This window comes from Anomaloglossus baeobatrachus, chromosome 4, assembly GCF_048569485.1.
Source record: "Anomaloglossus baeobatrachus isolate aAnoBae1 chromosome 4, aAnoBae1.hap1, whole genome shotgun sequence".
Taxonomy (NCBI): Eukaryota; Metazoa; Chordata; class Amphibia; order Anura; family Aromobatidae; genus Anomaloglossus; species Anomaloglossus baeobatrachus.
This window is the reverse complement of record NC_134356.1, coordinates 362,543,799-362,558,689: the sequence shown is the minus strand read 5'-3', so window position 1 is coordinate 362,558,689 and position 14,891 is coordinate 362,543,799. Positions and strand designations below refer to the sequence as shown.

The following is a 14,891-nucleotide window of genomic DNA, read 5'->3' as shown; positions in this document are numbered from 1 at the left end:
GCTTTGCATATATATTTTCATGCAGTACTGTCACCTGATCATGCCGTGGGAAAGTCCATTAAGCCAACCCGGTTACTATCTTGTGGTGAAATTGGAAGGTAATAAATAAGAGCCGTTTTGACACTGAGATGATTGTTCTTTATTAGGTTACCACATCCATGGTAGTCTATCCATCCAGTTAAAAAAAAAAAACAAAACCCAAAAGAGAGCATCATAATGTATAGACAGATACCGTGCCATGCCTGTATGATTGACTGAAAGCCAGCGGCTCCTGGAAGAGATATAGTTAATGTTCTGCAGCCTGGGCACCTTCATTACACTGTCACCAAGACTTGACTTGTTCCCTTTAAACTCCTTTTAATGGAGCTGTGGATAAAAGCTTTAAGAAACATGTTCACCGTAGATGGTGTTTCCTAATACAGAAGGGGTAAAGCAATGTGTTCCCTTCGTTGTGTACACTCCATATTCCGCATGCTGTATGTTTAGTATTGGCTTTGCTTGTCCCTTTATAGTATTGCAATAAAAATACAAAAGAAGTTGTTGTTTTTTTTTTTGTTTGTTTTTTTTTCTTTAGTGGGATTGCTCAAAGTACACCATTGGGAACCACAAAAGGCATGGCAACCAATTCAGCCTTAAGGAGTGTATCTGCTACTCCCAACTCCAAGCCTGTGTCTGCCTTACCAACACCCATCAGTCGCCGAACATCTGGACTTGTGACACCAAGGACTATCCCAAGACCCATTTCTACTCTGCGACCTACAATAGCTGTCTATGCATCCACGAAGTCTGTCAAAAAGTCGCCTTCTGGGTAAATGGATAGGAAACAAAAGTATTCCTTTATTTGTAATGGGCTTGATGAGTAGAACTAGGCATCAGACCTGCATATGACCAGTAGTCAAAGCATTACCGCAACCCCCAATGCCTGATTTAACTGAATGCACCACGTCGTAGTGGCTGCAGAACGGATTAAGCGGCCTTTTTAATTTTGCTTGTCTTGATTAGATATTAGCAATTGAATATTTGGCACCTAATGAGTTAAATGGTGTATCCTGGACTTTAACCCCCCCACCCCCTCCGGTGCACCGCTGTTTTCCAGTGCAGAGTTGTCACAGGCTGCTCCTGCTGGCGATGGTGGCTTAATCAACAGAGTGAAGGCTTCTTTTCAGTTATGCTCTGTAGACTGGGTGGGGCTGTCATTGTGACTGACAGCCGGTTCATAGCTACCTAATTGGGGAAGTAGATTGTCAATTGGCATTACGTCGACTGTCCTGTCTACAGAGTGGATAAGAACCTGCCACTCTCATGACGTCAACAAATGCATTATTGTAGTGTGCATGTGTGGGACCTCAATGCCGGCTAGTATGGATGACGTAGGACGCGTCATGCACCCAAGCTTCAGAAGGACAAAGATGCCCGAAAGAGGAAGCGCCAGTTCCAGAGAACGGAGACACTCATCCGCCCAGTCTACACCGCACCGCCTATTACAGTATAATAAAGTGATTATTTTTTTTTTTTATTTTTTTTTTTAATTTACGTTCTACAGAGCGGACTGGGCTCTATATAGTATTCTAGAATACTGTATTTAAAAGCCCACTGGTGGTGGCCGCAGCTTAGTTGCCAAATCTGGTGACAGGTTCCCTTCAAAGCACCTGATCGTAGCTGCTGGTTTCTAGAAGGAAAAAGATTTCCCTGCCTATTTAAAAACTTGATTTACTTTCCAGAAAGAATCAGCTCTGATCCCATGCTGTAAGGTCTGTGTATTTTTTTTTTTTTTTTTTTAAATATATACATCCTCCCCTTCCCCGGAGCTGTGGTGTTGAGTAAAAAGCTGTGGAGAAGAAGCGCAATAGGGTTTTACCCCAATAACACACGGGGTAGAGACAGGGAGCAGTAATACTCACCAAGTGAAGTTGTGAAAGTCACAACTACTATGCAGGCATGGAAAGTTTTGATCAAGGCAGCAACAACCCAGACGGCAGATAACAGAGAACAATAGAGGAAAATAGGGTTTATTTGAGCCGCGCCAATGATCACTTCTCAGGTATTCAGATTAATGGATCTTTATTTTGCACAGGTCTACGCGTTTCTGGAGTCTCAGCTCCCTTCCTCAGGACCATCAGGCATAAGAACACATCAAATCTCTGTGAAGTGATCATTGGCGCGGCTCAAATAAACCCTATTTTCCTCTATTGTTCTCCGGAGCTGTGGTGTATCTGACCATGTTCCTTCATGGTCGGACACATCCATTATACAGGGGCTCATTTATAGGATGAGAACAGTATATTGATTTTTACACATCCAATTGTGGAACTTTTTATTGTAAGATCTTTTTTAATTTTGTTCATGAGACAACTCCTTTAACTCCAGTTAATATTGCCACCCTTTTCCTCTGTAATATGATTTAGTCTGCGCACTGTGGCTGGCTGGATTTGTGGCCTCAGATCATGTGATCCTGATGCCATAATCACAAGTCTTTCTGTACTTTTGTTGCTGCTTTCTTATGATTGGTTGTCCTCATACAGGAGGCAGAAGTACACGCCCCCAGTGAAAACTATCCAACACTTAAGCTTAACTTTAACTAATTAGGTGCCAAATGTTTAATTGGTAATATCTCTGACCGGAGAGGTAATAAAAAAGCAAAAAAAAAAAAAACCTTTAGTGAAGGCATGACGCTCATATGTATGTAGATTTTTCTGCAGATTTTGTGGTTTTCGTTGCTGATTTTAGATACAGATTTTACACAAGTAATCTACAACTTTCCATATGTGTATAGGGGAATCTGTTACCAACGTTTGATTCGATAAGACAGGCTTCATTTATTCCCATATGAATTTGTTTATAAATCTGCTTCTAGGTCTGCAGAATGTGAACAGATTCCGAGCAAAGTTACCAAGAGTCCATGCTCACCAACTGGAGTAGATCATGCAAATACTACAATATGCTGCTCCTTGAACTTTTCTCCAGAAGGAAAACCTGACCTTGTAGTACAAAGTAAGCAAACAGAGTCAGTGGCTGAGAAACCAGCAGAGGTAAGATGGATTGATTTTAATATATAATATTTTTGTTCATGAAGAGATTAACATTCATATCAAAAATATATATAATATAATATTTTTGTCTCCTAGGTTTTATTACTTGACATTGCGGTGGATAAAGCTGATATTAAATTAAGAATGACTTCCTCTATGGACACTGAATGTCAACCTCTTATTGACCTGTCAAATACTCCTGAATGTAACAAAAGGCTTGTCCCACTTAAGACAGCTAATATTGGGCAGGTAAGTTACACTGGCGCTAGATTATTGTATACTTTTTGTTCATATGCTTCCAGAGGGGAGAAAATATACCTAAAAATGTGTCTGCCGTTTTTTGTCTACTTCCATTGGCTAATCAATATTGTGCTAGCAGCAAACTGGCATCTAGTTACTTCATTAACTATGATCCAATAGCCAAAATTTACTCATGAGTTCTCAATGTTAGTACAGCGTCAGTGTTAACCCCTTCACTCCTGAGCCTGTTTTCATCCTCCCTGACCAGACCAATATTTTGCAATTTTGACCATTGTCACTTTGTGGAAATAACTCCTGAATGCTTCAATATATTCCAGCGATTCTGAGAATGTGTGCTTTGTCTTTTTAATTTTGTGACACATTGTACTACATGTTGGTAATTAAAGCTTGACTTCGGTCTCTATATCATCCACACAGTGCCCGCAGTCTCGCGCCTGTACATTGAAATCAATGGCTGATCAATAGGGCACAGTGAGACGCACCTGCGCTGGTGACTCTTCTACTTCAGTATAGGGAAACTTCCAGTAAAGGCATTGTCTGAATCGCATATTTCAGAGATTTACAGGATAAATGTGAGCCATCTTTGAAAGGAATAATTAATAAATCAACAGCAGGGAAAGAATTGATTTTTTATTTTTTTTTTTTTTTTTACACAGTTCACGATGTGGTAAGTGATTTAAATGACATTATTCTTCAGGTCAGAGCGATTTACAATACAAAATGTAGTTTTTTGTTTTATTTTAGTTTTGTTTAGGTGTGTGTGTGTGTATTTTTGCAGGACCGCTTATCCCCATGAAGTAACACTAACCCCCCCCCCATCCTTTCGCTCTGTGATCTCTGAAATCCAGTGGTGTCACGACGTCCACTTCGACCTGACATCGAGCCTGACCCCAGTCTTCCTGAGTGACTGAGCAGAGTTTCACCTTGCAGCACAGCCCAACATGTTGTGCGCTTTTTCACTGCAGAGCGCTGCAAGCAGGAGCAATGTTGGTCTGTGTCAAGTGGTAAAACTCCGTCCACAGCTCAGTCACTCACGGAGACTAGGGCCCCCCTCGGTGATGTCAGGTCAACTGGAAGTTACATCACCGGATATCGGAGGTCATGGAGTCTGGAGTGGGTCACTCTCTGGGGAAGAGCAGACCGCAATAGCGCTGCTCCGAGGCAGAATTGGCTGAACAAGGTATTTAGAAAAAACCTTTCCTAACAGTTTTACAGAGATGTGGTCACAACTGCAGAGTAGTGAATCACCTCATTAAGCATGTAGGTGAGCCCAGGGAGATTCTACTGCCCACACCAGGCTCTCATAAGGGAATGTACATGGACTGTGAGGTGTCAATCGCAGCAGGGGGCGTGTTGGACTGCTCTGCACTTGAGTTTCTAGTCCTGCAATGTTAATCGGTGTAAGGCCGGAGTTCCACTTGCGTATGACTCATGCGAGTCTCGCCTCGGTATCACTCAGCACGGCCTGGCGGTCTCCGGCCACAAGCGCCTCAGCTGAAAGGAAATACATACAGCCAAACAGCTCCTGTCAGTGTGTGGCCGTGCCAGGTGATAATAATGTGAGACTCTTAAGAGTTATACACAAGTGGAACTGTACCCTTATAAAGCAATTAGTTTTAAAGCTGGAATCACCCATGTGTGTGATTTCACAAGAGTATCGGATCTCACTGCCCACATATTTCTATGCAGCTGAGCCACTCCTGTCGGGAGAGAAGCCGATCTGTCCGGGCAGTGTGATCCGGTACTCGCATAAATCACATGAAAGTGTGACTCCAGCCTAAACAATTGCACACACTAAGTACAGTTGCTTTTTGGTGGTTGTGGTGGGTTTTTTGTTTTCTTTACTTTCTAACTTATAGCATGCTGCCCTCAGTTTACATAGCAAAACCCTCCTGACAGATTCCCTTTTTAAGGGTATATGTTCACATGTTGTGGTTTTTCCTTCACCAAAAACCAGAGTAATGACAGAATGTTTTGCTGCGTTTTTCACTCATTCACTTTAATTTGGGTGAAAAGGCTAAAAGAATTGGCATACTACAGTAGTCATGGCCAAACGTTTTGAGAATGCTACAAATATTAATTTTTACAAAGTCTACTGCTTAAGTTTTCTTCAGCGCTCTATTGGGAGACCCAGACGATTGGGGTATAGCTACTGCCTCCGGAGGCCACACAAAGCACTACACTAAAAAGTGCAAGGCCCCTCCCCTTCTGGCTATACCCCCCCGTGGTATCACGGGTTCTCCAGTTTTCAAGCTTTGTGCGAAGGAGGTCCGACATCCATGCATAGCTCCACAGATTTTAGTCAGCAGTAGCTGCTGACTATTTCGGATGGAAGAAAAGAGGGCCCATATAGGGCCCCCAGCATGCTCCCTTCTCACCCGTTGATGGTGTTGTAAGGTTGAGGTACCTATTGCTGGTACGGAGGCTGGAGCCCACATGCTGCTTTCCTTCCACATCCCCCTGGGGGGCTCTGAGGAAGTGGGATCCTGCCGGCCTCAAAGCTCTGACGCCGGGCTCCATCCACAGACCCATTTGAACCTGCTGGATACGGAGCTGGAGTACCGTTCAGGGACATGGCCCTGCACCATTACAGGTACTCTGTGTCCCCGTACACACAGGCACAGCACACTCCAGACTTGCTGGGTGTGCTAGTGCGCCGGGGACAGTAAAGGGTTACAGTCACTGCAGCTTTGCTGAGTGACTTTGTGTATTGGGAACTACCGCGCCGGACGCTCCGGGAGCGGCGGCGCGGCTGGGACTTGTAGTTCGCCGGGGACTGGGCGCCGACCGCGCTTTTACGGCGGCGCTTATAAATCCAGTCCCCGGCTTCTGCGGCCTAGTGCCGCTTCGTTCCCGCCCCCTCCCTGTCACTCAGGGAAGGGGACAGACGCTGAGCAATCAGCAGCGCCGAGGGCTGGAGCCTTATTTACATGCTCCAGCCCTCTCACTGCACACTGTCGGACGCCGGATTCCCGCTCTGACTTGGGGCACGCCCACGGCCCGCCCCTCCTCACACGAGCTGGGGAAGACGCCGGCAGCCATTACTGCAGTCCGAGCTCGGACTTTCGGCAACCAGGCAGGACGGTGGCGACCATACACCCGCTTATAGGCGGGCGGTAAGCGGCACACATAGTGCTGACCCCAATATATACTGCAGTGTGTACATGTGTATTTTAACTGCATAGGTCGCTATATGCCCGCTTGGAGAGCGACACATCAGCAGCAGGAAAGCAGGTGTGCTAAGGCACAGGCTTTCTAGGCTGCTTGTATTGCACGTACTGAAGTGTTCATTTGTGTTTATGCTTGTATGCTATACACTGCACTGTACAGTCGCTAGTCTTAGCTATATTCTCCTGGAATGGCTAGACTACAGCAGCAGAAAACCAAGGGTGCTGGGGCACAGGTTTTTTTCTATGCTGCTTGTATTGCATGGGCTGCAGTGTGCATTTGTACTTGTGCTTGTATGCTATACATTGCACTGTATGGTCACTCTTCTGGGCTATATTCCCCTAGATGACTAGTCTACAGCAGCAGAAGAGCAGAGGTGCCAGGGCACAGGCTTCTATGCTGCTTGTATTGCTTGTGCTGCAGTGTTCATTTGTACTTTATGCTTGTATGCTATACATTGCACTGTACGGTCACCAATCTTGGCTATATACTTCTAGATGGCTAGTCGGCAGCGGCAAAAAAGCAACACAGATTTTCAGTGCTGTTTTTACTACATGGGATGCTGTTCATGACACCGTCCCATTGTGTGCATGCTCCCCTGTAGCACTTCGTCTGCCGGGGTCTCTAGCACTTCGTCTGCCGGGGTCTCTACTAGTCGTGGCCAAAGAAACCACCTGTCATCCCTGTCCAAGGACAGGGACGGAGTTGCAGTTTCGACAGATATATTGTCATAAGATAGAGACTTGCAGTCCAGACAGGCCATGGGCAATCTTCCTGACCAACCTCATTTGGAACGGGGGGGTCCCAGGAGGACTCTCTGTATGATAAGGCAGCTCTCCAGGACTTTGATCCTGACATCGCTATCAATCCGGATACACCGGATGGTAACGCCATACGGAATGATCCTATAGCGTCCATCAATGGAAGGTTGGATCTTTCTCCCTCAGCTCCCCCAGTGGAGGAGTCAGCTTCACAGCAGGAGAAGTCCCTTTTCAGTATCTCAAACGGATATTGAGTATTTTTCTGGCCACGCTGACTTCAGAGAAGCAGTCCAGAAACACCACGCTTACCAGATAAGCGTCTTCTCCAAACGTTTTTAAGATACACGTTATCCCTTTTCCCCTGACGTGGTCAAGCGCTGGACCCAGGGTCCAAAGGTGGATTCTCCAATCTCCAGGCTTGCGTCTAGAGCCATAGTTGCACTGGAGATGGGGCTTCACTTAAAGATGCCATTCACAGACAGATGGACTCTGGTTGAAATCTGTCTAGGAGGCTATCGGCGTGTCGGTTGCTCCGGCATTCACAGCCGTATAGGCAACCTAACCTTTTCAGCTGTTCTTGCGCAGCTGGCCTTGAGCACATGTACATCTGTACCGCAGAGGCGTCCGTAACTCCGCAATGTCTGCACTGCGACTTACCCTATTAATGCTGTCCTAAAAGTACAGTCGAGGTTTCGGTCCTTCCCAAGCTCGGGCAGGTCCCAATTGTCCTCGTGCAAAAGGGCTACAAAACCTCAGACGGGCTCAGATTCCGGCCGGGCTCAATCACGCCCAAGGAAGGCAGCCGGAGGAACCGCTACCAAGGCGGTCTCCTCATGACTCTCAGCTCTCTCTCTCTCTCCGCATCCGCGGTTGATGGCAGACTCCCCCGCCTTTGGCGACATTTAGCTGCCACAGGTCACAGACCGGTGGGTGACGGACATTGTGCTCACGTGCACAGGACAGTGTTCTGTTCTCGTCCTCCGACTCCATTCTTCAGAACGGCCCCACCTCCCCACCGAGCAGATGCCCTGCTGCAGGCGGTGGACGCTCTAAGAGCAGAAGGAGTGGTGATCCCTGTCCCCCCTCAGGAACGAGGGCGAGGGTTTGTACTCCAATCTCTTTGTGGCTCCAAAAAAGGACGGCTCCTTCCGTCCTGTTCTGGACCTAAAACTGCTCAATAAGCATGCGAACGCCAGGCGGTTCCGGATGGAATCCCTCCGATCCGTCATTACTTCAATGTCTCGAGGAGACTTCCTTGCCTCAACAGACATCAAAGATGCCTATCTCCACGTGCCAATTGCTACGGAGCACCAACGTTTTCTACGTTTTGTGATAGGAGACGACCATCTTCAGTTCGTAGCTCTGCCATTCGGTCTGGCGACAGCCCCACGGGTGTTCACCAAGGTCATGGCAGCAGTGGTAGCAGTCTTGCACTCTCAGGGACACCCGGTGATCCCTTACTTGGACGATCTACTCGTCAAAGCACCCTCCCTCGAGGCATGACAACGCAGCCTGAATGTTGCGTTGGAGACTCTCCAGACTTTCGGGTGGATCATCAATTTGGCAAGGTCAAATCGGTCACCGACTCAATCACTAACGTATCTCGGCATGGAGTTCACACTCTATCAGCGATAGTGAAGCTTCCGCTGAACAAGCAGCGTTCACTGCAAACAGAGGTGCAGTCTCTCCTTCAAGGCCAGTCGCACCCCTTAAGGCGCCTCATGCACTTCCTAGGGAAGATGGTGGCAGCCATGGAGGCAGTTCCCTTTGCGCAGTTTCATCTGCGCCAACTGCAAGGGGACATTCTCCGCCAATGGGACGGGCAGTCAACCTCCCTGGACAGGAAAGTCTCCCTTTCCCAGACGGCCAAGGACTCTCTGCAATGGTGGCTTATTCCCACCTCATTGTCACAGTGGAGATCCTTCCTACCCCCATCCTGGGCAGTGGTCACGACAGATACGAGTCTGTCAGGGTGGGGAGCAGTTTGTCTCCGCCACAGGGCTCAGGGGACGTGGACTCAGCAGGAGTCCACCCTTCAGATCAATGTTCTGGAAATCGGGGCAGGGTATCTTACCCTACTAGCTTTCCAGCAGTGGCTAGAAAGAGAGCAGATCCGAATTCAGTCGGACAACTCCACAGCGGTGGCATACATCAACCACCAAGGAGGGACGCGCAGTCGGCAAGCCTTCCAGGAAGTCCGGCGAATCCTCATGTGGGTGGAGGACACAGCATCCACCATATCCGCAGTTCACATCCCGGGCGTAGAAAACTGGGAAGCAGACTTCCTCAGTCGCCAGGGTATGGACGCAGGGGAATGGTCCCTTCACCCGGACGTGTTTCAGGAAATCTGTCGCCGCTGGGGGGTGCCGGACGTCGACCTAATGGCGTCTCGGCACAACAACAAGGTCCCGGCATTTATGGCACGATCGCGCGATCACAGAGCTCTGGCGGCAGACGCCTTAGTGCAAGATTGGTCGCAGTTCCGGCTCACATATGTGTTTCCACCTCTGGCATTCTTGCCCAGAGTACTGCGCAAAAAATCAGATCCGATTGCAGCCGCGTCATACTCGTCGCCCCAGACTGGCCGAGGAGATCGTGGTACCCGGATCTGTGGCATCTCACGGTCGGCCGACCGTGGTCACTACCAGGCTGGCCAGACTTACTGTCCCAAGGGCCGTTTTTTCCATCGGAATTCTGCGGCCCTGAACCTGACTGTGTGGCCATTGAGTCCTGGATCCTAGCGTCTTCAGGATTATCCCAAGGGGTCGTTGCCACCATGAAACAGGCTAGGAAGTCCACCTCTGCTAAGATCTACCACAGAACGTGGAAGATTTTCTTAACCTGGTGCTCGGCTCAGGGAGTGTCTCCCTGGCCATTTGCATTGCCTACTTTTCTTTCCTTCCTGCAATCGGGGTTAGAAAAGGGCTTGTCGCTCGGCTTCCTTAAGGGGGAAGTCTCGGCACTATCCGTGTTTTTTTTTCAGAAGCGTCTAGCACGTCTTTCTAAGGTGCGCACGTTCCTACAGGGGGTCTGTCATATCGTACCCCCGTACAAGCGGCCGTTAGATCCATGGGATCTCAACAGGGTATTAGTTGCTCTCCAGAAGCCGCCTTTCGAGCCTCTGAAGGAAGTTTCCTTTCTCGCCTGTCACAGAAGGTGGCGTTTCTCGTTGCGATCACATCGCTTCGGCGAGTGTCTGAGCTGGCAGCTCTGTCATCCAAGGCTCCCTTCCTGGTGTTCCACCAGGACAAGGTAGTGCTGCGCCCCATTCCGGAGTTTCTCCCTAAGGTCGTATCCTCATTTCATCTTAATCAGGATATATCCTTGCCTTCCTTTTGTCCTCATCCGGTTCACCGGTATGAAAAGGACTTACGTTTGTTAGATCTGGTGAGAGCACTCAGACTCTACATTTCCCGCACGGCGCCCATGCGCCGTGCCGATGCACTTTTTGTCCTTGTCGCTGGTCCGCGCAAGGGGTTGCAGGCTTCTAAAGCCACCCTGGCTCGATGGATCAAAGAACCAATTCTAGAGGCCTACCGTTCTGCGGGGCTTCCGGTTCCTTCAGGGCTAAAAGCCCACTCAACCAGAGCCGTGGGTGCGTCCTGGGCATTACGACACCAGGCTTCGGCTCAACAAGTGTACCAGGCAGCTACCTGGTCCAGTCTGCACACTTTCACCAAGCATTATCAGGTGCATACCTATGCTTCGGCGGATGCCAGCTTAGGTAGAAGAGTCCTGCAGGCGGCAGTGACACCCCCGTAGGGGAGGGCTGTTTTGCAGCCCTAACATGAGGTATTTCTTTACCCACCCAGGGACAGCTTTTGGACGTCCCAATCGTCTGGGTCTCCCAATAGAGCGCTGAAGAAGAAGGGAATTTTGTTACTTACCGTAAATTCCTTTTCTTCTAGCTCTTATTGGGAGACCCAGCACCCGCCCTGTTGTCCTTCGGGATGTTTTTGTTGTTTGCGGGTACACATGTTGTTCATGTTGAACGGTTTTTCAGTTCTCCGATGTTACTCGGAGTTAATTTGTTTAAACCAGTTATTGGCTTTCCTCCTTCTTGCTTTGGCACTAAAACTGGAGAACCCGTGATACCACGGGGGGGTATAGCCAGAAGGGGAGGGGCCTTGCACTTTTTAGTGTAGTGCTTTGTGTGGCCTCCGGAGGCAGTAGCTATACCCCAATCGTCTGGGTCTCCCAATAAGAGCTAGAAGAAAAGGAATTTACGGTAAGTAACAAAATTCCCTTCTTTCTAATGGCAATTTGCATATACTCCAGAATGTCATAAAGAGTGATCAGCTTAACAGCAATTACTTGCAAAGTCAATATTGGCTAAGAAAATGAACTTCAACCCCCAAAACACATTTCAACATCATTGCATTCCTGCCTTAAAAGAAGCAACTAACATTGTTTTAGTGATTTTGTTCCATTAACACAGGTGTGGGTGTGGATGAGGACAGGGCTGGTGATCAATCAGTCATGATTAAGTAAGAATGACACCACTGGACACTTTAAAAGGAGGCTGGTGCTTGGTATCATTGTTTCTCTTCAGTTAACCATGGTTATCTCTAAAGAAACACGTGCAGCCATCATTGCTCTGCACAAAAATGGCCTAACAGGGAAGAGTATCGCAGCTACAAAGATTGCACCTCAGTCAACAATCTATCGCATCATCAAGAACTTCAAGGAGAGAGCTTCCATTGTTGCCAAAAAGGCTCCAGGGTGCCCAAGAAGGACCAGCAAACGCCAGGACCGTATCTTAAAACTGTTTCGGCTGCGGGATCGGACTACCAGCAGTGCCGAGCTAGCTCGGCAATGGCAGCAGGCTGGTGTGAGTGCTTCTGCACGCACTGTGAGGCGGATACTGCTTGAGCATGGCCTGGTTTCAAGGAGGGCAGCAAAGAAGCCACGTCTCTCCAGAAAAAACATCAGGGACCGACTGATATTCTGCAAAAGGTACAGGGAGTGGACTGCTGAGGACTGGGGTAAAGTCATTTTCTCAGATGAATCCCCTTTTCGATTGTTTGGGACATCTGGAAAACAGCTTATTGGGAGAAGAAGAGGTGAGCGCTACCACCAGTCTTGTCTCATGCCAGCTGTTAAGCATCCTGAAACGATTAATGTGTGGGGTTGCTTCTCAGCCAAGGGAATCTGCTCACTTAGTCTTGCCTAAAAACACAGCCATGAATAAAGAATGGTACCAGAATGTCCTCCAAGAGCAACTTCTCCCAACTGTCCAAGAGCAGTTTGGCGCCCAACAATGCCTTTTCCAGCAGGATGGAGTACCTTGCCATAAAGCAAAGGTGATCACTAAATGGCTCATGGAACAAAACAGATTTTGGGTCCATGGCCTGGAAACTCCCCAGATCTTAAACCCATTGAGAACTTGTGGGCAATCATCAAGAGACGGGTGGACAAACAAAAACCAACAAATTCTGGCAAAATGCAAGCATTGCTTATGCAAGAATGGACAGCTATCAGTCAGGATTTGATTCAGAAGTTGATTGAGAGCATGTCAGGGAGAATTGCAGAGGTCATGAAGAAGGGTCAACACTGCAAATATTGACTTGCTGCATTACCTCATTCTAACTGTCAATATAACCTTTTGGTACTCGTAATATGATTGCAATTATATTTCTGTATCTGATGTAAACATCAGACAAACACAATTAAAAACCAGAGGGCAACAGATCATGTGAAAATATAATTTTGGTGTCATTCTCAAAACTTTTAGCCATGACTGTATGTCTTGACACAAATGTATTTGTGGCTCAAAATGCACTGGAAACACATCCCATGGTGTGAATGGGAGTTCAGAAGTCTCATGAGTTATGCAGTATTTTACAGTCCAGCATATTTTACACAACAAGCTGCATTTAAAAAAAAAAAAAAAATTAAGCGCCAAGTCTGAATATTACCTAATAGGCTGATACATCAGGTTCTAATTAGAATCTGGTTTTGATGGGTAATGTGATGGAATTCTCTAGTTGCAGAAGGGCCATTTGTGTGTTTTATTATCTGTGCTTCATATCACTATACTCTGCGTGATTGTGTGAGATGTCTTTTTTGTTTTGCTTTTTTGCTGTAATTATTTTACTTATTTATTTTTTTTTTTTTACAGTTGATTGATCTGAGTTCACCCCTTATTACACTGAGTCCAGAAGGGAACAAAGAAAACTTGGAGTATGATTCTCCGCTCCTGAAGTTCTAACATTCGGGTCCTTTAGTAGAATGCTTGGCTGGTGAATAATAAAACCAGGCTGAACATTGCCCTGAAGGCTATGCTTATTGTATGGCATTGTTAAATGCCCCTTAATTGATGCAGTGCTGACTTATTAACTGCAGCCATCTAGTTCTATGCTGAATATATGAACTCTTACTATACAAAACAGTTTCTTTTAAGGTTGTTAAAAAATCCTCCCGTTTTGAAACTCTGTGCCATCCAGCTGGTGACTGCCTTCTTATATGGCCTCCGCACATGGCCTCATCTACAGCCTGTAGAGTATATAAGCATTATGAGATGATGATGATGATGATGGCACATTATTCTTACAGTGCCATCCTGGCTAGTGGATGTAATCGCCCAACCACTAAACAGATAGGCACTTACTGGCTGAGCCACAACTTGAGCGGGCAAAAGTAAATACACCTGAAATGTATAGTGTATTTCTTTATCTTCTATGAGTTTAATTAAAAGAAAAAATTCCCCCAACCCAGGACAACTGCTTTAGTAAATGGCACTGGGTTTAGTTTTTATGAAATACAAATTTTTCATAAGTATGCCTTTTTAGATGCACTGAACCCTTACTGATAAAACAGACTAAGGGACCAGTCATCTCTCCTGTTGCGTCTATTTTGTTCCTCCTGATATAACCATGCTAGATTTTCTTCCATCAAGCTTTGAATCATGCCATCCCTCCAAAACTGCTCCCGAGTATGGGGTTAGTGCCATAGTCTGTCTCACTGATGGCACAGTGTGCGGCCACATCCAATCCATGCCCAGGTGCCTGTTCACTCATTCATTTACAGGAAGATTTTTCATAGGAATGGCACACCAGAGGCGGAAGAAAAGAATAGTCATGTCAAAAAGAAAATACACGAATTTTAATAAATTGCACATGTCTGGAAATCTTCCGGGTCCTCTTTGTGGATGTGCCATTTATCTACTAGTCCATGTGGACTGATTTCTATAGAGCACAGGGAAAAGAACTGTTAGTGTTCACAACGTATTACTGTCTGCACAGAAGGTACCGTATAAAATGTCTGGGGAGTAAATGTAAAAAGAATGTAATGTACAGACACAGTCGTGAAGATCTGTGTTTTTCATTTAATTGTAATTCTGTGTAATTTAAATTAAAGATTTAATACATCCTTGTATTGTGGCTGTAATCTGTTTAGCATGTATGTGCAATATATACAGTATATATTTACTACATATCCTTAGGATAGATCTTTACTGTATAATCAGTGGAGGTCTTTACCTGGGTGCTTACCTCCCACCAATCCACTATACATGTCAAGACTGGGTGTATGGAGTTGGCTTAGAGGCTGATCCCACTTCCATCCATACTCCTCAGGATCTGCCGCTAACAACCGTGGATGTAGCGGAGCTCTGCCCACGACTGTTTGACGGTCGATGAAAATATTGAGTTTACTGATTGGACTAGTTTCA

The 14,891-nt window shown here is 46.6% G+C and overlaps 1 protein-coding gene across 2 annotated transcripts in view; it reads left to right on the top strand.

Annotated features, from left to right (window-relative positions):
* The window catches only part of GTSE1 (G2 and S-phase expressed 1), a 36,375-nt gene extending 21,817 nt beyond the window's left edge, over positions 1 to 14,558 (top strand). For both annotated transcript variants that reach the window (XM_075342557.1, XM_075342556.1), the window contains exons 8-12: positions 26 to 98; positions 575 to 808; positions 2,855 to 3,029; positions 3,126 to 3,278; positions 13,341 to 14,558. In XM_075342557.1, the coding sequence (XP_075198672.1) occupies positions 26 to 98; positions 575 to 808; positions 2,855 to 3,029; positions 3,126 to 3,278; positions 13,341 to 13,430 (725 nt within the window). In that variant the 3' untranslated portion in view covers positions 13,431 to 14,558. The remainder of the gene's footprint in view (positions 1 to 25; positions 99 to 574; positions 809 to 2,854; positions 3,030 to 3,125; positions 3,279 to 13,340) is intronic.
* Positions 14,559 to 14,891: the final 333 nt, after the last annotated feature.